We start from the raw sequence: 25,538 nt of genomic DNA on the forward strand, positions 1-25,538 counted from the left end.
GGCTGGATGATGTCTAAGGTCCCTTCCAGCTCTGACACTTTATGATTTATTTTTGAAGAACCCTTAGAAAGTTGGGGTTCTCAGTTTCCGGCTAGAAGATGTTTATTGTATGGATACTACACGGTTAGGGTGTCTCTGATTATAGAAGGGACTATCTAATGTTCTATTTTCAAATTTCAATTTTTAGAGTCTTAATATGTACTTCAAGAATCCTCTTCAAAGAATATCCACAAACCAGATGCTTCCAATTAATACAGAGTGACTTCTGAAACCGTGAGAGTTCAGAGTGACAGGCAAGTCTGAGTGAGCTAATGCATGGCACTGCGTGGTTGGTTGCCATTTTCCCTTGCTTTCTGGTAATGTTCTATCCTGGAGTGACAGAACTGGGCAGTTTTTAGTGTTGTTAATGAAAGCATGAAATTGAGCTCCAGGCGTTGTCAGCCAGTGAGTTGGGCTGAAGGTTCAACGGTGGCAGGCCCACTGAACATTATATAGGGAAGAATCTGAAGTTCAAGGGGTAAATAAAGTGGAAGTTCCATTTAACGCTTGGACACATTTTCTTAATGAGATTGTTGCTTTCTCAGCTAGCTTTTACTGATCCCACCTCATGCAGCATACTCTCATCTCAAAGTGAGGCACTGCGTGACTATGGACAGCTTTTAGAGGTCCTGCCAAGGCAGGTACTGTGCTTCTGTGCCTTTTACTCTTGGCTGTGCCAAGAATAGGTACTCAGTAAATGATTGCTCAGCCAGTGAAGGTATGAGTGAATGGTTATCTAATACTTGAGATCTCTGTCCTTGGACAGAATTATTATGAGGATTAAGTAAGATGATGTAGGTGAGTGCACATTGTAAGCTGTACGTTCTTATAAAATTTTCAGTCATTACAATGACAATCACGGTTACTGTAGTGGATAGAATGTGACCTCCCAAAACATATGTCCACATCCTAATCCCCGGAACCTGTATTACCTTATACGACAAAAGAATGAATGTTACCTTTCATGGCAAAAGATGTGATTGGTAAGGATTTTGACGGGAGGATTTTATCCTAGATTATCTAGGTGGGCCTTGATTCCAGTGACAAATGTCTGCATGAAGACATCCTTATGAGAGTGAGGCAGATGGAGATGTGGCCGGCGGAAGAGGAGGCTGTGTGACCACAGAAGCAAAGATTGAATTGAGGTAGCCCCAAGTCAAGGGATGCCAGTGGCCACCAGGAGCTGGAGGAAGCCAAGGATAGATTCTCCCCTTCTCCAGAGGGAATGTGGCTCTGCCGACACCTTGACTTTAGATTTCTGGCCTTTAGAACTGTGAGAGAATAGATTCCTGTTGTTTAAGCCACTAGGTTTGTGGCAATTTCTTGCAGCAGCCTTAAGAAATGAATACAATTATTAATAACTCGTCCTCCACTTGTTCTCTTTGGATAGGTTGTTTTAGCCTTACTACTGAGGATGGATAGTGAGATTTAGTATAAAAATTTAAAAACTTATGTGTAGAGACAATGCTTATTTCTTAATTTTCTCAGTGATGCAGTGAAGAAGTGTTAACTGAAGAGAAATCAGAAACATAGGTAGAAGGAAACCTATGGACTGAGTTTAACGGACTTAGTTAAGTAGCTCTAAAAGAAGCACAATTTTCACTCATTTTACCTTATACTGTTGATCTAAAAATAACTGACAACATAATCCCCTTGATTTTAAGGTCCAAATACAGCTTCTAAAGACTTGCTGACATGTTTTTAGAAAAGAAAGACCATGAACTCACTAGGTCTGTTGGTTAAAAGTTTTGCATCCATTTCTCACTTAGCCCTTTAAAAATTTTGGTTTTCATCCCATAAATTACACTCCTTTCTCTGTACTCAGGCAAGATAATATTTTTATTAAAATGTAAAGGTGATTGGTTTTCTCACAGTACAGTTACAAGGTGCTTGAGGGGATGATAGATTGGCTATATTTAATGAGCTGTGTTTCTATTACAGCTTAGGAGCATTTGAAGCATTCCAGTATATAAATTATAGCCTAATTGCCCTTTCGGCTTTAGCAGCTCCAAATATGCCCAGTGCCAAGTCTCCGCACTCTGACATTTCTGCCTCATGTGTTGTCTGTAAAGGCTGTATACCTTATCTGTGATTTTCTACACCTCCCCCGGCCCAGCCCTTCCTCTCTGGCTGCACTGCTTGGCTTCTTTTCCCAACTGTATTTACATAGACTCCCTTGCTCTTTACAATGTTTGGTTTGTGTAGTGCCTTCAACATTGTCTTAGATCTGGAATCACACAAACGCTCCCACAGCTGGCACTTGCCTCTGCCGATTATGGTGTGTGGTGGACTGAGCGGTGGATGCCCGTGGGTGAATGGCTGCAGCTGGTTTTCATTCTGAGCAGGAGAGACTGAGAAGCCCAATCTCGTTAAGGAGCGAGATGATCCTGCATTAACTCTAGTCAGTGAAATTATCCATGTTGGATGGAGCAGGGCAGTCCACTGAAGGCTGTGGGTGCAAGACGGTCTGGTTTTAGCCTGGCCAAGAAGTGCTTTCTTGAACTCTTGGAGAACTGGCTTTCATCCAAGTCTCCGTTTACCTGGCTGGCTAGCTGGAGAGTACGTACAGAGGGCTCTCAAGTTACCTGCTTTAGGAAACCAGAGCAGGCTAGAACTTTAAAGAATTCCTGGCCTCGCTTGCCTTCATCCATCCCACTTAATGGTGTGCTGAAAAGGAAAGAGAAGAAAGCAGTGGAGCCATAGGCTAGGTGAGAAAGAAAGGGGTGAGGACTGTCATCTGGAAGTAAGAATGAAGCCAGGGACTCTTGGAGTATGTGACAGGCTAAAGAAAGTCAGTGTTCTTGGCTGAACGTAATGGATTCAGGGGAGCCTTAGTTGGAATAAAGTGGAAATAGAACCTAAGGTAAAGTTAAAGAAGTGCTTCTATCAAACTAATTATGGCTGTTAAAGAAGTCATGGGATGTTAGAGCCAACTCGGTGCTTGAGAAGTCATCCAGTCCAGTTCTTACAATTGAGGACCTTGAATCAAATGAATTGTCCAACAGTCCAAGGTTTATCAGTGGAAGATTCCAGACTAAAAATGTATGCTAACTGAATTCTGGTCATTCTTCTTCTTACCATGCTCCCCTATTCCTTACATTGGGTTCAAAAGATATGCCAATCTTTCCTATCCTCCTTCTGCTTCTTTCTTCTTTTTCCCACCCCCTTACCCTATCAGTATTTCATTTTTACTAGAAATAAAATAAATGATGGAAATGGTTTTAATTTTTAAATACTGTGTTTTCAGGTCAAGAAAGCAAGTAAGTTCTTGAAAGGTTTATTTTTTTAGTCTAAGAGGTCACCTAAAATATCTCATTTAGTATGAGAGAAGTAGGCTGGGACTTGTCTGGCTCACACTTTGCAAGCATATTACAATATCTTCTTCATGAGTACTTAATAAACCCCTAATCTTGCATATCATGCTTTAAAGTATTTTCCCTTCTTATTAATGAATGAATGTATAATTTATTGCATACTTATGTGCAGGCACTTCAGTGAAATCGTTATATGTATTATCGTATTGAATTCTCTCAGTGACACTGAAAGCTAGTCCTATTATTATCATCCCTATTTTACAGATGAGGAGATTGAGATTTAGAGAACTTTATTTGCCCAGAGTTCACAGCATTTTCTCATCTTAGGTCCTCGTAACTTGCTTGGAGGGTTGTGTAATAGCTTTGTGTCTGGTTTCCCTGCCTTTAGTTTTCTCCTTAAGTCTAGGAATGACGTGCAAATTATTTAGTAGCCAATGAGAATGAGCACTTACTGTGAACAACCAGTGTGGCCACACCAATGCGAATGGGAGGAATATCCTCTGCTGCTTGAATCTATCTTGAACATCTGTGAGATCCTCTTACTGACTTTCTCCAACACTTTGGCTGGGTACCTATGGCCTACAGCATCAAGTACAAATTTCTTACTATGGTCTCTAATAAAGCCTCATGTGATCTGATTTCATTGCTCCTTTCATTCGTACCTTATTTTTCACTATTGTCCTTTACTCAGTTTATGCCCAAACTAATCTTGATCACACATCATTCCCCAGGTAGGATTTTTCCGCTCTTTCTCCCTTATCTGTTTATGCTTCTTCTTTGGCAGTTCTTCATTCTGTTTCTCGTCACTAGAGACTAGCCTATGCCACTAGGCCCAGCTCACATATCAGTTACATCCTCTACGGCATTTTTTTTATGCCCACAAATGTAAGTAAATTTTTACTTCTTTGTGTCGACACAAAACATTTTTACTTTATTTTTTTATATTTCTCATTTGGTACCTTGGAGAAGGAAATGGCAACCCACTCCAGTATTCTTGCCTGGAAAATCCCATGGATGGGGGAGCCTTGTGGGCTATAGTTCATGGGGTCACAAAGAGTTGGACATGACTGAGTGACGAGGCAAGAAATTTGGCATCTAAATCATTTTTACAGATAGTATTTGTACACATTTCTTGTTTACCCTAATGAATTTTAAACGGAGTTCAAGGACCATGTGTAATTCAACTTTGTATCTCCCTTACAGTGCCCGACACTCGTGTCCAACAAATATTGTATTTATCAGATTGATCTGAATGTATGTCAAAGTGATATTCACGATGGGGCTATTGCTGCTATAGAAGTCCCCTCTTATTCATGGTTTGCTTTCTGTAGTTTCAATAACCATTGGTCAGCTGAGGTCTGAAAATATTAAATGGAAGATTCCAGAAGTAAACAATTCATAAGTTTTAAATTGCCACTGTTCTGAATAGCAGGATCAAATCTCCTGTCATCCTGCCCAGCATTCCCAGAACGTGAATCATCCCTCTGTCCAGCGTATCCCACCCTTTAGTCACTAAGTAGCCACCTTGATTATCAGATTGTTGTGGTATCATAATTCTTGTGTTCAAGTAACCCTTATTTTAATTAATAATGGCCCCAAAGTGCACGAGTGCAAGATGCCGGCAATTTGGTTGTGACAAAGAGAAGCTACAAAGTGCTTTCTTTAATTGAACAGTTGAAAGTCCTCTACTTAATAAGGTAAGGGAAAAAAACCTGTATGATGAAATTGCTAAGATCTATGATAAGAATGAATCTTCATTCCATGAAATTGTGAAAAAGGAAAAAGAAATTCCTAGTAGTTTTGCTGTTATATCTCAAATCGCAAAAGTCATGGCCACAGTACATAATAAGTGTTTAGTTAAGATGGAAAAAGACATTAAATTTGTACAATAAGCTATTTTGAGAGATAGGACATTCACATAATTTTTGTTACAATATATTGTTATAACTGTTCTATTTTATTATTGTTGCTAATCTCTTACTGTGCCTGATTTATAAATTAAACTTAGCATAGGTATGTACATATAGGGAAAAGTAGTATATCCAGGGTTAAGTACTATCTGCAGTTTCAGTCATCCAGTCTTGAGATGTATTCCCTGAGGTTAAGAGGGGACTGTGCATTCATTTTGTGAATTAGGCTATACTGCAGGCATAAAAGGGCTTCCCAGATGGCGCTAGTTGTAAAGAGCTTGTCTGCCAATGCAGGAGATGTAATAGACAGAGGTTCAATCCCTGAGTCAGGAAGATCCCCTGGAGAAAAAGATCCCATGGCAACCCACTCCAGTACTCTTGCCTGGAGAATCCCATGGAGAGAGGAGCTTGGCAGGCTATAGTCCATAGGGTCACACAGAGTTGGACACCACTGTGGCGATTTAGTATGCATGCACGCACAGGCATAAAGATCCTAAGATTTGTCCAAGGGATTTAGGGGCACTTTCAGACCAGATCCATATTCTCTTGATGACTACTCTGTCCCACTGTCTCAAGACCCTGAGACATCACCGTAGGGCTCACACATTTTTAAACCTTTATAGCTATGCATTAAAATATCAGTTCTGCCAGAAAGAAGTCCAAAGAATGAGAAATCTTACGTCTTGAATTTGGGTTTACATAAGCCGATGGATCATTCTGTTCTTTTTCTCTGTGATATTGAATTAATTAATACAGTTTTTCTTCCTGCTGGAATTATTACTGGGCTACCGGGTACTGCTATTCTGATCTCTACTTCTTCTGGCAGTTGTTTTTCTGTTTAACGTAGGAGACTACAGCGACCCACCACAGGGGCCGATAGAGCTCTTATTAACACTGATTTATCTGTAGCCTTTTCTTAAGCCTTTGTTTAAAAACTTGTATTTCCCCGAGTTCCGCATTTTAACCAAATTAACAGTCTATTTGCACATCGTGGTCTTTCGCTCAGACTGCTGTTGTTTCTCATGCTAGGTTCTCCTCACCACCCTGTCCCTTCCTTCTTCCTTTTACCTCCGATAAAACAAACTGTTACCTGAATGAAATCTAAAACTTGCTGGTGTCTTTGTTTGGCAGCTGCAACTTCGCTGTCTGAGATTGCTTCCCTCAGGGACTGTTGGGTATTCAGAGAATCCAGCTCCACGACAGCAGAAAGGCGGCAATACAGACTAATAAATTTCTCCCTGTAGCTGCAAAAATGAACTGGAAAATGGACAAGCAAAATAAAACATGTTAAGATCTGGTATCAAAATAGAGAAATTCATACCTCAGAGAAAACAAGTTGAATGAAAACATGATTTATTAATCCTATCATTGGAAAATATTAGGCCATAAATAAATTATAAATGTGCTCTTAAGGGGCCAGTTGTCTGGCTTTAGTCAGACAGTATTCCCTTTTAAGGTTTACCGAGTCCTGGTAGGGTATGGGGAAGTGGAGTTGGCTAAAGCTGCAGTTTATGTTCAGCCCCTAAAGTTGGGCTACTACTGGGAAAATAAGTTTGCTTACCGATTTAAAGAGAAAAATAAAGAGGCAAATATCCATCTGAAACCCAGTTTTGATTACCATGTCTGATTTCTAGTGTGTATCTTGCATGCTCCTTTCCAAGGCCAGAAGTCCCAGAAGATAAAAGACATGTTTTTCTCAGGGTGTGTTTTGTGTTTTGTCTGGCTGGAAAACTTCCTAAGGACCTAGTATGATGAGTTTTGATTCCTCTTCTGCCTCTCAACTCCTCAACTCCTCTGGAAAGATGATGGAGCTAGTGCGCTGCAGACCATTTATGTTTTCCCCTTCTCCTCTTAAAAGATAGTGGGCTAGAGGCCAGTGGAGACAGCCTAACCTTCATCTCTGCTGTGGAGAAGGGAGAGAGGGGTGGGTCTCAGCCTGACGCAGGCAGCCTGAGGTGGTCAGATTTTTCATTCTTCTCTGATCGGCTCTGCTCACATGCCATAACTTCAGAGTCCAGTAAGATGAGGCAAGCATTCGGATTCAGACTTGTGTAGTACCAGACTCTTCCTGGCATTGCTGAGTTTGGAGAGTCACTTCCCAGGAACCTCACTCACTCTCTGTACCTCTGACCTGTATCGGTGTGCTTCAGGCTTCAGAAATAGGGCTGTAATAACTCACCAGATCTGTGGAAGCATTTTTATTCTGGCTTCTTTGGTGAGGAATTCTAGGAAGAACATCTAATTACTGCCCTCAGGCCTCTTTGCTATTGATTCCGGAGACCTAGGCCTGGCCATTTTGGGAAGCTAAAACCACACTACCTCAAAACGGGGCATCTGGTCATCTCCACACCTCACTGAGGAAGCCCTACTTCTCTGCACATTGAGAGATTTTGTGTACCCTACAATTCCCGTCTTACCACTGCCTGCTTCCTTGCTTGATTTTCCCTCAGGATGAAACTCAGGTGAGGGTAGGGGTGACCTTCTCTGTTGGATCTCCTTGTATTGAAGGGGTAGAGAAGAATGGAGTGACGGCTCCAGTGGCCCATCCTTAATCCAGCTGGGCACTGTTTCAAGGAGTGGCTTCTGATTTTGGGTAGTTTTGGTTTTGTTTTTTTTTCCTTTCTCTCTTGTATTAGACCCCTCCTTCTACTTCCTTTGCTCTAACACTTCCTCGTCTAACACTCAGAAGAACTGATCTCAGTAAATGCAGATTATTGAGCTCTTCCCAAATGATCTACATTTCATGCTTGCCCTTGATTATACACCTGGAAGGCAATGGCACCCCACTCCAGTCCTCTTGCCTGGAAAATCCCATGGATGGAGGAGCCTGGTAGGCTGCAGTCCATGGGGTTGCTGAGGGTCGGACCCGACTGAGCGACTTCACTTTCACTTCTCACTTTCATGCATTGGAGAAGGAAATGGCAACCCACTCCAGTGTTCTTGCCTGGAGAATCCCAGGGACCGGGGAGCCTGGTGGGCTGCCGTCTATGGGGTCTCACAGAGTCGGACACGACTGAAGTGACTTAGCAGCTGCAGCAGCAGCATAGAGCACCTTCTTGACTCAGGATACAATCCAAACATCACAGTAAAGCAAGCTCCTTGAGATCTAGGATTTTAATATATCTTCAGTCATATCTTCTGTCATGCCTTCCACCCTCTGCCTGCATTGACCCTATGCTCTGGTCAAGCTGAGCCAACTACAGGTCCTTTCGTACTTCTGTGTTTGTGAACATGCCATTTCCTTCTCCTCCAGTACTTTCTCTACCAATACCTTCATGTCAGCTTCTCCTCATACTTGAACATTCAGGTTAAATATCTTCTCCTCAGTGAAATCTTAACTGGTACCTCTTCCACTCCAGGCAGAATTAGTTTCTGTCTTTTGTGGCCCTAGGCCACTTGTTTTTAAATACACTGGGACATTTATCCTGCTTTATTGTAATAATGTGTTTACTTGACTGATTTCTTTGAGGGCAAAAACCATATCTCCTGTTAATTTTTATTTCCTCAAAACCTGGAACACTGTAACTTCTCAAGTCAAGTGTTAGTTGCTCAGTTGTGTCTGATTCTTTGTAATCCCATGGGCTGTAGCCTGCCAGGCTCCTTTGTCCATGGGATTTTCCAGGCAAGAATACTGGAGTGGAGTGGCATTGAAACATGTAAAATATCATGTATGAAATGAGATGCCAGTCCAGGTTCAAGGCATGATACTGGATGCTTGGGGCTAGTGCACTGGGACAACCCAGAGGGATGGTATGGGGAGGGAGGAGGGAGGAGGGTTCAGGATGGGGAACACATGTATACCTGTGATGGATTCATTTTGATATTTGGCAAAACTAATACAATTATGTAAAGTTTAAAAATAAAATAAAATTTAAAAAAAAAAAAAAAGAATACTGGAGTGGGTTGCCATTCCCTTCTCCAGGGGATCTTTCTGACCCAGGGATCAAACCCGGGTCTCTTGCACTGCAGGCAGATTCTATGATGTGAGCCACCAGGGAAGCCAACTTCTCAAAGTTTATTGCCTGAATGAACAACAAAATGTATGCCATGATCTAAAGAGAGCAGACCTTTATTCCAAAGTCTCCTTTCCCCCTCTATTCTCTCTCCTCAAGATGCGTTTGATTTTCCTCTTTCAAAAGGTATATTTCAAGTCTGATATTTACTGGCTGCTCTACAGGAAAGAGTCAGGGTTACTTTTCAGCTTACTCTTGACCCTTGTAGCTCCCTGAATGTGTCTTCATGCCTTTCAAGGAGGAATTATATCCTGTTTGCGCTTGACAGATGTCCTCTCTTGGCTGAAGAGTGAAGTGTCTCACAGTCTGCCTTTCCAAACCAAGTTGCAAAAAAAAAAAAAAATTCATCTTTTTTCCCTTCTTTCTAAAATATGACTGGAAGATAGAGGCCCTGAAGAATTTCTTTAGAGGAAATGCTATAAGTCCCATCTGAATTCTAGAACGCCAGGGTGTCCACAGCTCCCTCTCGCTGCGTCTCTTTGTGGTCAGAGCCTCGGATCAGTGGGTGGTCTCCCACCGCCCACACGGCCGCGCCACCCGCCACAGTGAGCGCCGAGGACCTTCCAACGACAAGGACGGTGCTTCACTTTCCCACTCTAGTGGTTTTCATCCGGAGCCTTTAATGTCACTTTAACAAATGTGACTTTAACATGGTCTTTTGTGGTTTAGCAATGATACATTTGGTAGCCATCACTGAGAAGGGGAGGATAGACTGGAAGCTTCTAATTTTTTTCCTAATGTGAATCACATGCATTTTGCAGTCAAAATGGTATAAGGATACAAAAATGCATTATCCCAGACCGCATGATTTGTTAGTAATTTACAAAGGAAGACTAATTTTCTGTGGTGTTTTCTCTGTCTTTTTTCTTTATAAGATAGTGACAGACTAAAATGCCATCAGCACCGACACTGGAAGTCAGATTAGGGGTACTGTAGGGCAGAAAGTACTCAGGCTTCGGTATAAGACAGAACTGGATTTGAATTACACTTCTACCACTTATTACCTTCATAATAGGCATATAACCCCAGGGAGCCTCAGGTTTTTTTTTTTGTTTTTTTTTTTTTATAGCTAAGACGAGGATAATAATGTCTACCTAGGATAAAACAACTGGAGAAGGAAATGGCAACCCACTCCAATATTCTTGCCTGGAGAATCCCAGGGACAGAGGAGCCTGGTGGGCTGCCATCTGTGGGGTCGCACAGAGTCGGACACGACTGACGCGACGCAGCAGCATCAGCAGGATAAAACAACATAATAATAAAGTGCCTAGACAGCATGTGGCACATATCAGATGCAAAGTGAATTTTTGTTCACATCCTTTCCCCATCCCCCTGGGAAGAATGGGGCATTTAGTAGTTTGAATATTAGAACAGGATTGAGGTTAGAATATTCTTCCTAAAGGTCTCTTACTCAATAGAGTCCCATCAGTCTGGGCCATGTAGCCTAGTCTGGAAGCTAAGGAACCAGTAAGATTACCTCTTAAGGTCAGTTTAGTTCTGTGGTTCTCTGCCAAGGTATCAGAAAGAACCTGGGCATAAGATGCCTCTCTAAAGATTCCTGGTAGTGAACGAGTTGACAGTTGGAATTCAGGAATGGTATCCTAAATCATGAAAAATGGGCATTAGGAATGAGGGTTGGGACTGTGCCATTTCTTATAAGCTTGTGGCCTGGATTCCATTAGGCTCAATGCCTGGATATCCCACAGGCACCTCAAACAAAACTCATCATTTGTCAAACTGAACTAACTCATCATCTCTCCCTTCCCCCAAACCTGTTCCTCCCCTCTTATTTCCTGTTTTGGTAGATGGCAGCGTTATCCATTTCAGCACCCTATTCAGACTCCGTGGCTCCTCCATCTTTCTCTTCAACCACATTGAATCAATCACAAAGTCCTATTGATTTTAACTTCTAAATTCCTCTTGCCCCTGCCTTCTCTTCTGTCCCCCTGCTGTGGCAGTCTCCATCTGAGTTCTTATCAATGCCCACCTGGGCCGGTCTCTTAACTGTCTCATTGCCTCCAGGCCCAGCCCTTTTCTCGTTGCCCTGCAATCCACAGAGTGGTTAAAACCCAGTAAGACCATATTATTCTTTTCCTTAAAAAATTTTAATGACTCCTTATTGCTTATAGAATAAAGTCTAACTGGCTTAGCCCTTCGTGATTGTTCCTTTTTTCAATTTTAGTTTTGTCTCCCGTCACACTTGCTCAGATGCTTGAAGCATCTGTCACAGTGAGCTACTCAGAGTGTACTTAAGTGAGATGCGTTTTTCCTAGGTCTCCAAACCTTTGTGCAAGCTATTCCTTCTGCTTACAATGATTTTCCTTTCCTGGTCTACCTTTATTTTTTTCCTGAATGTTTACTTATACTTCAAAGTCTGTCTTAGATCTTATCTCTGTAAGAAAGGATTAGGTGTTTTTCCTCTGAAATTCAGCAACTGACCTCTCACAGAAGAATTTTCATTGGATTGGGACTGTTGGTATAGATAATATCCCCCACTGGGTTCTAGGTTTCCAGTTAGCAGACTGTGTCCTATTAATGTCTGTGTATCCAGCCCTAGCATAGTACTGGCATATAGTGGAAACTCAGTAAATGTTTGTTGAATGAAGCATGTAGCCGAACACTGAAGTATAAAATGCATACCAGGCTTCAAACTGGCTTTAAAAAATTTCCCAGTTTCTTAATCTTGCTCATCGAGGCAGTCAAAGTCATAGAGTCAATGAAATCGATAAAAGTCAGCTTTCCTCTTCATAGGCCTACAGTCAGCTGTGACTGCCCATGAGGTCAGGGCAGGGTGACCTCCTCAGTATAGGCCTCCCCAAGAGGCCACATCTCAGGACAGTTTCTAAGGGCTTTTCCTTTTATTTCTGGGGCAACATGAATAGTGAGCCTTGTTGTCCCCCAGACACATGCTTTATAACTGCAGAGGAGTGCTATCCTCTTCCTCTCCAAAGGGTTGGGGATATCAGCCCTCAAGCTGTGGGGGGCAGTGGGTCTATGATTGTACCACTTTGCACCAGCTCGACCCTGCTCATAGAGTCTCACAGCATCCTCCTGTAGGACCGTCTCTCTCCCCCATCGGTAATCCTAGGAAGGAACACCCTATGGGACTACTGTATTCTGCAGAGCTTGTATTAAAAGTTACTTATACTAAAGCTTATATTAAAAAGTCATGCTACTCGAAAATCTCCATTGGATTTCCAACACACTTAAAATAAAATCCAAAGTCCTTATTATGATCTATGAAGCCATGAATGATCTTCTGATGCTGACCTGATATCATTTTCTCTCTTTGTTGCTCTTGCTTGCCTACATTCCATCTATACTGATGTCTCAGCCAAGCACACTGTTACTGTTAACGCCTTTGCGCTTGCGATTTTCATTTCATGGAAATCTCTCATCTCTGCTCAGATTATCTTCTTCAGAGAGGCCTTTTCTCATCATCTTATACAAAAGTGCAGTTCCTGTCCTTTCAGTCTAGTCTTTTATCCTGATTTATTTTTGTTTCCAGCTCTCACTACTGTCTGACATTTCCAATATTAATGTTTGTTGATTGGTTTACTATTTGTCTCCCCCACTGGAATATTATTAGCTCCATGAGGAGTTTGTTCATTGATTTTTCAATACCTGGAAGAATGCCTGGCACATAATTAGTTGCTAAGTTTTAGTCGCTAAGTTGTGTCTGACTCTTTTGTGACCCCATGGACTATAGCCTGCTAGTCTCCTCCGTCCATGGGATTTCCCCAGGCAAGAATACTGGAGTGGGTTGCCATTTCCTTCTCCAGGGGATTTTCCTGACTCACGGATTGAACCCGCGTCTCCTGCATTGGCAGCAGGATTCTTTACCACTTAGCCACTTGGGAAGAGGGGCACATAGTGGGTTACTTAATAAATACTTATAAATGAATTAATGAAGAAATGAGTGAAGAGAGGAAATTGTAGAATGGAGAGTAAAGGCGGTAGGATAAAGTGGTTGCCCAAGAATAGTGTGGGAGCCTCCCAGGAAGAAAGATAGGATGCTTGCAGGGCTTGGTTTTCCAGGGTCTTGGGAGTCGTGTACTATCATGATTGATACTAAACCATTGATTGTTCCCACCCAGGCCACTGAAACATCGAGAAATGAGCCTCATGTATTATTTGTCTGTGATCATGGAACAGTGTGGCCTTTTTACGTAGAATGGGCTCTCAGTTCACTCTCCAGTAAAGGGTTTTCTTTAGTTCTTTTCTCTGTCATTTATCTACCCATGGGAAATCACTCACTTTCATGGCTTCATCTGTTATCAGTAGAGTCCAGCCAAATTCCTGTGTTTAGTAACCAACTCTGTGTCCTGCATTTCTACTGCCAGTTGCATATGTCCGCTTGGATGTTGAATTAACACCTGCAGACTCGAGGTGTGTGCATGCTCAGTCATGGCTGACTCTTTGGGACCCCAGGAACTATAGCCCGCCAGGCTCCTATCTGTGCCCATTGAACTTTCCAGGCAAGAATACTGAAGCACATGTCCGTTTCCTACTCCAGGGGAAATCTTCCCAACCCAGAGATCAAAACTCCATCTCCTGCTTTGGCAGGTGGATTCTTTACCACTGAGCTCAAGATATTTAGAGCTAAGAGCATCATATTCTTCCCCACAGCATTTTCTTTTCTGATTTCATTATTTCTGGTAATGGTAGCAATATCCTCAGGGTCTTTGAAACTGAAAACCACGGGGGTGCTTAGATGTCTCGGATCTCTGACTGTCCTCATTCAAACAGCTGCCCAGTCTTGTCGGTTGCTTCCCATGCTTCTCACATCTACACTTGCTTCCTTTGTATTTGTTTCTGCTGTGACATCAAAATATTATTATAACCTCTGAATTATCTCCCCAATCCTGCTTTCAGTTCATCTTAAATGTATTCCTCAGCCTGATTCTTAAAATACTGCCCAATGTGACTGCAGCTTGTCCTCACAGGTTTATGGCTACTGTTGCCTCAAGTCCTTTCCCAGATCTAGCTCAACTGGACCACGTGTTCTTTTTCTGATTCTTTCTGAGTTCTTCTATTATGTCTTTGCTCATTCTGCTCCCTTTGACAAAAAAGATTTCATTATCCTTGTTCTTAGCATCCAGTCCATTCTTTAACACCTACAACAAATATCCTCTCTCCAAGGTGGCTTTCTGATACCTTCTTTAAGAAAACGTGCTTTCCTTTCTTTTTTTCAGTATCACTTAATACTTAAGATTTAAGCACATTATACGTATTTTAAAATTTAATTTGTATTTTTATTTCACTCCTACCACTGTACTAAAAAGCCCCTTGAGGGCAGAGTCGTTGTCTTAACTCCTCTCTTAATCTCTACAGTAGACCCCTGATGTGTATCTGTGGACCTGAACTGAGATACTTTGACTCAAACGATGTTTTGTAACAGCAGTGCAGTTACATCATAGACTAAAAATGTTCACTAATGGGGAACTCATTAAATGGTCACATTCACATCCAGGCATCTCGGGAGTGGTATGACCAATATTATCAGTCATGTGGCACAGAAAAGGTACAGGAAAGCTAACTGATTGCCAGTGCCACACAGTAGGGGACCTAGTACCCTCGAGTCTCCGTCTGCAAGTCCGATTCAGGCTTCTCTTAACAACTTTCCCTCTTCTGGAAAGTAACAATTGCTGTTCATCAGCTTTTGAGCATGTAAACTCCTTGGAGCAAGGGAAACTGGGAGACTTGAGACAAATTCAAATCCAGATGCCCAGGTCTCAAAGTGAAACATCAGGCAGTTGCCTTGTCTCTTTCTAAATCTGGTAGCTGGGGAGCAATCCAAAGAGAGACTGCCTTCCTTTCACCCACCCATTCACTCCCACTCCCACAAATCCTACAGTCCATTTGAACTGACGGAACTCTTGTTAATTGCCTCTTATTGGCCTGTTACAAGATGAAGCATGGGGAGGAGACAAAGCCTCCCTATTCACATTTTCAGTGGGCAGCAGGAGTCTCTGTAAAAATAGAGAACCCGGGGCCCAGGCTACCCATTTTTGAAAGTCAGGATGAGATCTTCTACCATTGAGAATCCCACATTATAATCACAATATTGCATCCTGGGAGACCCTGTCAATTTCTCCAATGGTCTGTTAGAAATTTAGAGTCTATTTAATAAGTTAGCACTACTTAAAGTTACAGACCTTTTTCTGCTTTAAATTGACACACGCTTTACATTTTAATTTCAGTTTTTTTTTTTCCCAGTTGGAGGAAAGAGGGGGCAGGAAGAGGGGGAGAGAGGAAAAAAAGAAAGAGAAGGGGCAGTGCTTTTCATGAAAACATCAGTTCTTATATTTATGCTTTAGGAAAGCAAGGGGGAGGCAAGAACTGCAGCCTGATAACTGAACTTTCTGTTTAGAAGTCCCTCCTCTCCATTGGGCCTTAGCTAAGTTTCAGTAATTATTGCTCAGGCACATAGTCTTGGAGCTTTGCTTTCTCTCAGACTTGTACACAGTTCTAGGAAGGGTTGTTGCCAAAGCCATCATGTGATTTATTGACCCTCCACTGGGACAAGGGGGAACAGATATAACTTTGTGATTTTATTATAAGGAGGCTGGGTTAATATTTCTAGGTGAAACAAGCTACTATACCAAGTTCAAACATCTGAAGAGGGAGGTTAAGAAACCCTGAGTGTGGGGTGTAAGGATTATTCTGTCCTGGGGCTGTACAGACGTCGTCTGAGGCAGGGAGCAGGAGAAGAAAGGAGACATTGTGACCCATTTCCAACACCTCCTGTGTGTAGAGGCGGAAGTTCCTTGCCTGCAGAGGGACACGCGCGGAGGAAAAATAGGAGAGTTACAACATGGCACTTACATAAACAACACCAAACTGGCATAAAACATCTAACAAAATTACATGACTTTAAGCTTGGAATTTTTATACAACATAAATATTAGGGTTCAGTCCATTTAATAATGCTATATAAAATCAAGATTTAAGGCAGTAATGTTCCACATAAACTCTGAAAACAACATTTATGCTTCTTATAAAAGCAGAAAATGATTGCGTTCTGTGGGCTTTTCAAAATGATGAATATAATTACATGAAGCAACAAAAATGGATTGAATTAAAAATCCACTAGTTTCAATTTAAGTTGGTTAAGGGGGGAAAATGTAGTTTCTGGCCAAGGACTGAGAAAATTTTACAAGTACCAAAAAAAAAAAAAAAATGTTGTATGTACTCTTAGGCAGTTGGGCAGCCTGCTCCCAATGTATGCGTAGCCCAAGAGTCACCAATGAAATATGAGCTGCTTCAGACCTGCTAAGCCCAAGAAACCCTTTAATGGTATCTACTGTCAGAAGTTGAGCTGGCATTTTTTTCCCTCCTCCTGAGTATATGGCCACCCCTGGAATAATCCAGTTAACTCCCCTAGTGTCTTTATGGCATCTTGTGCAATTTATCCTTTTTGAACGTTAGCTGTTTTGGACTAGCTTTGCAACATTGACTTGTAATCAGAGCAGTGCCTTAACGGAAGAACACTCTTGGAGTCTTTAATCTATCCTCTTGTCTCCTTGGGTCAGAGGCCAATTCAGGTTGTCTCTCTGTTATTTAAAGAGAGCCAGTCACTCCTGTTACCGTCTCCCTGTTTGCAGGCTAAACTTGGCTTATTTTACTTGTGTGTGTAGGAATAGTATGTGTGTGTATTGAGTGCAGAGAGATGGTACATGCAGATCAAAAACAAGAGAATCTAATGCTACATGATATTAGCTCACTAAACAGAGCCTAGTAAACCTTCACTCTTGTCTTCTAAGCCAATGGTTTCTTTTTTTAAAAGTTGCTTATTAGTGGAGGTAAGATTTGCACATTTGGACTTAGACAAGAAAGTAATTTTGACAGCAAATTTTCTGTTTGTGGAAAGATAGCATGGAACAACTTTGGCCACTGCTCTAGATTTATATTACCAGTAATCTTCTGTTCTTAAGGAAATCATTTGCAAATCTAACTATACACTTATTTATTTACTTCCCTTGCTTCATGCTCTCCTGAAGCTAAGAGTCGATGTCTTTCAGGGTGGGTTAGCCAATTTTTCCTTGTTTGACCAGACCACAATAAAGTGGGGTCTGGGAACTTTGGAAGACGTCAGCATGGAAGAGCTAGAGTAAAGGCACAGAAGTGTACTCAGTGTCCACGTGTAGGCATCAGACTGAAAATGTGCATGTATGTGCAAAGCGACATGTAAATCAATGAACAAAATGTATATACGTGTAATTTTTCACCTCTCAAGTTTTACACCATAATGCAGTTTCCATGAGTCATAAAAAGAAAATAAAAATAATGGTAAAGACTAGTACCTGATATAGAGGTATATTGATCTGCTTAAGGAGAGCTTTCACTGCCATCTGGAGCTCGTAGAAGAACAATTGCATGGGGCAGTCAGAAGTATGATCCACACTTTCCATAGATTCAGAGCCAGAAAGCTTTTGGACCCATTCCCACTCCTCCCTGTATGTTGAGTCAAGTTAAAATTAGAAATACAACGAAAGTTCAGAACACAGCTCAGAACATTTTCAGTGTATATGTCCAGAACCTGAATGACCAATTTTTGGTGGTTAAAACTTGATGCAGTTCATGAAATTTGAACTTTTTGCCACCCAAAGAGAGCTTAAAATGAGTTCTTTTCAAGTTTATTTCACCTATCAAACCACATATACCTCAGAACAGCAGGTCTGATTTGTAATGAATCCGTTTTTGAGATTGGAGCTTTGAAATATTTTGAAATAATTTTTCTTTCCCTGAAGATCCCCTGTAAGTTCGAAGACCCTACATTTTACCACAGGGGCATCTGCTGGTTAATTCAGCAGTTGGGTAACCGCAGGACTCTGATCCAACTCAGGCAAGGAACCACACGGCACATTTCAACCCTGGCCTGTTGTAATCGTGGGCACTATTTTGGTTTCCTTCCCTTTCCAAAAGCTTGAGGAGAATCACAAACAGGAACACCAGGCAATTCCAATAAAAGGAACCAGGGGCCACACATCCCTGATCTTGTCCTCTTTTCAAACCAGTCATCTGTGTCTTTATTCTGCACGCTCTACCATCCTTCCCGATGAACTTTTTCAAATGTTCTGCAAAAAGGAAGGGGAAAGAAGGGAGGTGGGGGGAAAGCACATCCAATTTGTCCCCCAAAAGCTGCTCTTCGAAAGGATCTTGAAAAGATCAAGGGAAATACCTCTTGGGCAGCACTGCTTCTGTAAGGTGTTTTAGCACAAGTCTCTAAACAGATTCATTTGGCCTATTTGCTCCTGACGGCAAGGAGAAGCAATGTGCTCTCGGGAGCAGGCTAGGGAGGAAAGGAAAGCCCTGTTGTTCTGGGATGGAAAGAGAGGAGGTGCTAACGTGTTTTCCACCCTCGTGAAAATCCTCTGAGGGCTCTCCCTGGTGGGTTATAGTCACTGGGGCTCCAAGCTATGAGCCAGAAAATGAAATTGATTGTGACATAAGCTTTGCATCAGAATACACGCTCTTTTAACCAGCTCCCCTCTTAGAAAAGTTTCTGTTTTCATGATATCAGTTTCATTTCAATTCCCACACTGGAAAAGACTATGGAAAAATATACCCTTTGTCTCCATAAGAGGGAAAAAAAAATGAAAATTAAATCCCACTTCAATCTGGGCATACTGTTGGCTTCACAAATAACTGAAATCTTTGAGAACCTGCTTGGGAACTGTATCTTTTCTTCCATCACTGATACCAAACTAGATGAGGGATTCTGACTAGCATAAGTATGCACAAAATCTAAAGGACCACATTGCTAAAATAGTATCTGTAATCAAATTAGAAAATAAATTACCAGGAGGATTACCATTAAACATCTACCACTAACTAATCAGTTTAGCCTTTAGGATGAGGGCGATGGAACTGGCACAGTGAAGGCTACTGGAATCTTTTGTAGAAATGAAACTTGGGTCCTTGGCACATGGAAATTAGTTGGTACAACCACTAAAAGATAGAATCTAAACCTTGAAGACACAAATCTAGAAAATGGATGAAAGTAACCGTTGCAGAATCCACCCACAAACGAGCCTCTTGGGAAGGCCGGAGATAACTACTGCTGATTGTAGAAGTGGCCACCAGATGGCAGACTTAAAGTCTGGGTGTGTGTGATAAGGGAAAGGAGAATATGGCAGCTGGCGAGTGCTCTAAAGACCTCATGTGTCATCCTCATCGCCTTCACTGTCAGCAAGGAATATTTAGTATATACTGTGAGACACTACAGTTAATAAGTCCTTCGCACTTTAGGGACCAGATTTTAAATGATCAAATTAGAGTCTCCTTTGGTTAAGGAAATTTGTAGGTGCAATTAGGATGATCTCAATTGTCACCGAAGCCTGACAAAGCCTTTTCCAAGTTCATTTTCTTTTCTTATCTAGCTTTGCGTGTTGAGCACAATTCAGTTCATTTTAGTAGACTTTCAGAGGGCTACTAGAGGGCTAGTTGTAAAGCTGGGTCAGATTACCAAGATTGGGTAGCTTTTCCAAAGTTAACAGGGCAATTCACCATAATGCCAAACCATAGAGAAGTTTTCAGAAACTCAGGCCTTGTTATGTCTTTTCTTCCCTAGAGAACCATGTAGAGCATAGGAAACATATGGAGTCCTTAGGTCAGGGGATTAGGAGTGGGAAGAATGAGAGTAGGGAGGGTCCTTTAAGATTAGGGGGAAATCAATTACTCTCCTAGAACCCGTTCACACAAGTGATTTTTTAAAAATATGACTTTTTAGGTTATGGAGAAAAGATTTTGGAAATAGAAGTGTTGAAAGAAAAGGGCATCTGTTCACTAACCTGAATGTCAGTGGCTGCAGAGAGGAAAGTGAAAGGAGAGCATCCTGTTTAAATGGGTGCACTGCTTATCCTAATGTTAAAACCGAGCTATGCCTTTAACGGTAATGTGGGAGACCTGGCTCTGATCCCTGGGTTGGGAAGATCCCCAGGAGAAGGCTGTGGCAACCCTCTCCAGTCTTCTTGCCTGGAGAATTCCATGGACAGAATTCCATGAACTATAGCCTCACAGGCTTACCCTAATGTTAAAACCAAGCGATGCCTTTGCCCCCGTGTGCTGGCCCCTGAAGGCGTCTCATCATAAAGACTTCACCCGCAGTCACATTTCAGATTCCTTCTGGCACATCAAACCCATCCCTTCAACCATTGTTTCATCACAAGAAAAACCCAAACTTATAGCTTACTTGGAAATGTTATAGTTTTCACGGATCTTCACATGACAGAGAATGTTAGGCAGCTTTTGGGTAACAAGAACTTTGATCTGGTCCACAGAGCTACACAGCTTTAGGTAACCCAGATATAATCCAGGAGAGAGACGCTGATGACTCCTTTTGTGATAGGAAAGAATATCCTGTAGGATGAAAAAGAAAACAAAAAATACATTAAAAGATAATCTCTTTTTGTTTCTTAGGTACACTGTGTCATGAGTTAAAGGAGCTCTGGCTAAGTGATTAGTTAGAAAACTTGGATATCACCATCATGACTGTTGAGAATGTATTGTGGGTACAGCCATCTTAACCTTCAGGAGAATTAGCCTCCAAGTCAGGTAGGCAGTCAGTAATATTTTCTGCATGCTTATTTTCCTCAGATTTCTGCTCCACAAGTAGATGTGTGAGTTGTGATTTGGAATGGGCTGGTGGTGGTAGAAGAAGGTACTAAAGAAAAATAGAATTCATAATTTCTATCCTTGGAGTGTTTATTGTTTAGCTGGGGCATAACTGTAAGTGTAAAAACTGATAAAGCAGTATAGAAAAGCCTCATTATTTCAGGACAATTGGTGTCAGGAAAAGGGTCAAAGTTTTATAGTAAGTAGGAAAAAAGGAGAATTTGACTGATTATCTTGAAAAATGAAACAAGTAATAGCAATATATCTTATTAACACTTGAGTTATAATTGGTCACTCCTAAATTATATGATAGCTGGAATGCGCTTCCTAATATTTGACTTTCACACTGTGATCATGAACAGGATAATTTTTGCAAAAGGATTTGAAGGTTCCATATATTTTTTTCCCCTCTGGCATAAAAAACTGATCTTCAAGTCAGTCTCTTACACGATCCTTGTTCCTTGTGTGTACTTCAGTTGTTAACTGGCCTGCCTCTGCTAGATTCTCAGTTGTCAGTGACCCTTATGGCAGATAGTGAAGAGGGCCTAAAAAGCCTGTTGATGAAAGTGAAAGAGGAGAGTGAAAAAGTTGGCTTAAAGCTCAACATTCAGAAAATGAAGATCATGGCATCTGGTCCCATCACTTCATGAGAAATAGATGGGGAAACAGTGGAAACAGTGTCAGATTTTATTTTTGGGGGGCTCCAGAATCACTGCAGATGGTGATTGTAGCCATGAAATTAAAAGACACTTACTCCTTGGGAGGAAAGTTATGACCAACCTAGATAGCATATTCAAAAGCAGAGACATTACTTTGCCAACAAAGGTCCATCTAGTCAAGGCTATGGTTTTTCCTGTGGTCATGTATGGATGTGAGAGTTGGACTGTGAAGAAAGCTGAGCACCGAAGAATTGATGCTTTTGAACTGTGGTGTTGGAGAAGACTCTTGAGAGTCCCTTGGACTGCAAGGAGATCCAACCAGTCCATTCTGAAGGAGATCAGCCCTGGGATTTCTTTGGAAGGAATGATGCTAAAGCTGAAACTCCAGTACTTTGGCCACCTCATGCGAAGAGTTGACTCCTTGGAAAAGTCTCTGATGCTGGGAGGGATTGGGGGCAGGAGGAGAAGGGGACGACAGAGGATGAGATGGCTGGATGGCATCACAGACTCGATGGACGTGAGTTTGAGTGAAGTCCGGGAGTTGGTGATGGACAGGGAGGCCTGGCGTGCTGCAATTCACGGGGTTGCAAAGAGTCAGACACAACTGAGCGACTGAACTGAACTGAACTGATGCATGTTATTTGATTAGGTCTCCTTGTCTTCGTCAGCTTCACAAAATGTTGTAACTTTTACAAGATTTTAAAGTTTACCTTGTAATAGATTTGCGCTGAATTTGCCTTGAATTGCCAATCATCCCATCACACTGTTCCGTAGGCAGCAGAGACCGAATGAAGTTGGGGCAGCAAGAAGTGCCGACTTACTAAGGTTGTGACTTTTGCTTCTCTACACGACTGCAGGGACTCAGATAATAAACATTTGGTGATATAGATGCTCCCTTTCCCCCTCCATCAGTAGGTAAGACTTTGTATACATTTGAGCAGTGTGGTGGTGAAATAAAATAGGCATGATGACTCAGGAAACTTATTCTAAGAGAAGGATTCCTATATGCCAGAGTTTAGCCTGTTTTCAAAGGGGGTAAAAAAGGAGGGAATCAATGCTACCTCTAGGAAGGCAAAAAAGAAGAGGAAAAAAAAAGTATTTAGAATGGTGTAGAATTCATTATGGAACAGAAATGTATGAAGGAGTGACCCCTCCTCTGTAGATGAACCATTTGTAACATCTAACATGGGCTGCCCTCCTGCCTGCAGTGCAGGAGACCTGGGTTCAGTGCCTAGGTTGGGAAGATTCCCTGGAGAAGGGAATGGCTACGTACTCCATTATTCTTGCAGTGAGAATAACATATGTCATTTTGTATTGTCTTCTTTGTCACATCCTTATCAAGCATACTGAGATTCAGGTCCTATAGGAGACACTGGGGTTTCAGGTGAACCTGATATAATCCCTACTTTTAAAGAGGTTAAGAAAAACAGGTAAGTAAAGGAATGATTACAATATACTGAAACCCGCTTATAATAGAGGCAATGTAGGCATACAGAGGAAGGAGTATTTAACTTATATTTTTCTTATGTTGTTTGGTTGAACTAGATTATTAAATTAATGGCAGGGCTTTTTTTTTTTTTTTTAATTGCAGTTTCTTTAGTACCCAGTATTATTTCTGCATATAACAGGTATGCCACATGTGGCAATCAGGCCTTATCTTTAAAACAGAATGTATGTCGTTCTAAATTCCATATATATTTCTCCATCTATTAGTGGAGGATGCATGTTGATGTATGGCAAAACCAATACAATATTGTAAAGTAAAAAAAAAAACAAACAGAATGTATGAGAAAAGCAGAAGAGGGACAAAATAAGAATGATCACAATCGGGAGGAGGACGTACCTAGCATTATCGGAAAGCAAACAGATAACTTTTATGATATATGGCAAAAAATAGACTTGAAGAATTTAACTTCATGATTAAGAAGGAAGGAACTCTTATATCAGGTGATTGATAGGCTGAATGTTTTCATCTTGTGTCTTCAGAGCTGATCGCAGATAGTTAACTAGAGGAAGTTCAGTCAAGGTGAAATACTGAGACATGAAGAGGTAATCAAAGAGAAAGAAACAATTAATGAGAGAAGGAAAGATGGAAGTACTCACATCAGCAGAATTCGATGACATGCACCCTAGGGGTACTTTGTGTACAACATGTGGCCACAGACCATTTTTGAGAAGTAACTGAGAACTGGAAAAGTCCCTAAAGACTGGAAAAGGGCAAATATGCCTATCTTTGAAATAGGAAGGGGAGAAACACAGAATGACCCTGGTAATTAAAGACCACCAACTTATTGATCTTTGGGAAGAATGAGAGTGAGCTATCAAGCAATCAATTTGCAGTCACTAGGAGACCCTGAGACACTACATAGGCGTCAACCTGGTTTTGTGATGGGCAAATCGTATGGACAACTCTAATTTCTAATAGCAAAAGAACAGAATCCATAGACCAGGGAGATGTCTCCAGTATAATCTGTAAGCTGAACACCAGGGTTGAAGATTTGTGGGTGATGGGATATTATGGCGATAGCAGGACATATTGAGTGATGCGCAGTGGAGACTGGGCTTGAGAGCCAGTCTGATCAGCATATTTATTGATGTCCCAGACAAATAAAGAATGTGTGTATCAAATTTGTGGGTCCCAAATTTGGTGTGGTTTTGATTTTCTGGAAAATAGTAATAAAGCTCTGAATGACCCTATGCATTGGAAAAATAAGCCTATCATAATTAGGGTTGAAACTTAATAAGAAAATGTGCTTGTAAAGACCCAAACCCAAGAGTAAAAATATAGGATGGGTATGAGTATAAGAAAAAACATGGGGTCAGAACTGACCACAAATAGAAAGTGAGTTGGGAACATACTGTGGTTACGTAAAAAACAATGTCACTCTGGGATGGAGTAATTCAGTCTTCCATTCAATTTTGTGATGACTATTACTGAGCATCTACTATATGTTTTCCTGCCTTCACATAGTCATTTATCCTTCGTTAGTCAGAATGTTTTCGGAGTCTGTGAAATGCATGAGAAGAGAAAGAGATGTCCTATTCACATGATCTGAGGTACATTAGAAAGGCCCCCTGAGTGAGTGAGTGCAACTCGCTCAGTCGTGTCCGACTCTTTGCGACCTCATGGACTATACAGTCCATGGAATTCTCCAGGCCAGAATACTGGAGTGGGTAGCCTTTCCCTTCTCCAGGGGATCTTCCCAACCCAAGGATCGAACCCAGCTCTCCCACCTTGCAGGCGGATTCTTTACCAGCTGAGCCACCAGGGAAGCCAGAAAGGCCTCCTAAGCCAAGTCAGATGCCTGTGGGTTTATGTATTGCCTGCTTTGACCTCTAATCTCCATTTCTAGTCTCTACTTCCACTACAGTCCTCTTGAGTCTCTTACCTCCAACCAAAATGGATTGTTTTTCCCTTCCTCATATATAGCCTAATCTCTCTTCTTTGATTCTTTATTGGTTCATGAATTCACTCATTCTGCCAACTTTCATTGAGTACCTAGAGAAGAAAATGGCAACCTACTCCCGTATTCTTGCCTGGAAAATCCCATGGACAGAGGAGCCTGGTGGGCTACAGTCCATGGGGTGGCAAAGAGTCAGACACGACTGAGCACACACTACTACTGCTGGGTATCAGGCGTTATGCTAGGATGTCAATGACATCAAGGTCAATAGGACATGATCCTTCCTTTCACGGAACTCGTATTTCGGTTTGTGAGAGTGACAGGTAAATTTTTCTTAGCCTGGTGTGATGAAGGTTGTGTAATGTCCATTGTGGATGCAAGGGAGGGTGGGATCTACTTTTCCAGCTTCCACCCTCGTTTCTTTTTTAACCATGCCCTCTATTTAATTACCTATTTAATTTCTTCCCTCCTCCCTTCTTTTCTGTCTTCCTTTCTTCTTCCCTCCCTCTCATCTTCTGCTTTTTTTTCTAACTGCCCTCCCCCCGCCGTCCTTCTTTTTTTTTCTCTACCTTGTGAACTT

General features: G+C 41.6%; 1 protein-coding gene across 7 annotated transcripts in view; it reads right to left on the reverse strand.

The window, feature by feature from the left end:
• The window catches only part of ANKFN1 (ankyrin repeat and fibronectin type III domain containing 1), a 444,226-nt gene that overhangs the window by 25,686 nt on the left and 393,002 nt on the right, over positions 1-25,538 (reverse strand). For all 7 annotated transcript variants that reach the window (XM_070357280.1, XM_070357278.1, XM_070357282.1 and 4 more), the window contains 4 exons: positions 20,474-20,640; positions 17,583-17,733; positions 15,882-16,050; positions 6,354-6,520 (listed from right to left, as the gene is read on the reverse strand). In XM_070357280.1, the coding sequence (XP_070213381.1) occupies positions 6,354-6,520; positions 15,882-16,050; positions 17,583-17,733; positions 20,474-20,640 (654 nt within the window). The remainder of the gene's footprint in view (positions 1-6,353; positions 6,521-15,881; positions 16,051-17,582; positions 17,734-20,473; positions 20,641-25,538) is intronic.

This window comes from Bos mutus, chromosome 19 (assembly GCF_027580195.1).
Source record: "Bos mutus isolate GX-2022 chromosome 19, NWIPB_WYAK_1.1, whole genome shotgun sequence".
NCBI lineage: Eukaryota > Metazoa > Chordata > Mammalia > Artiodactyla > Bovidae > Bos > Bos mutus.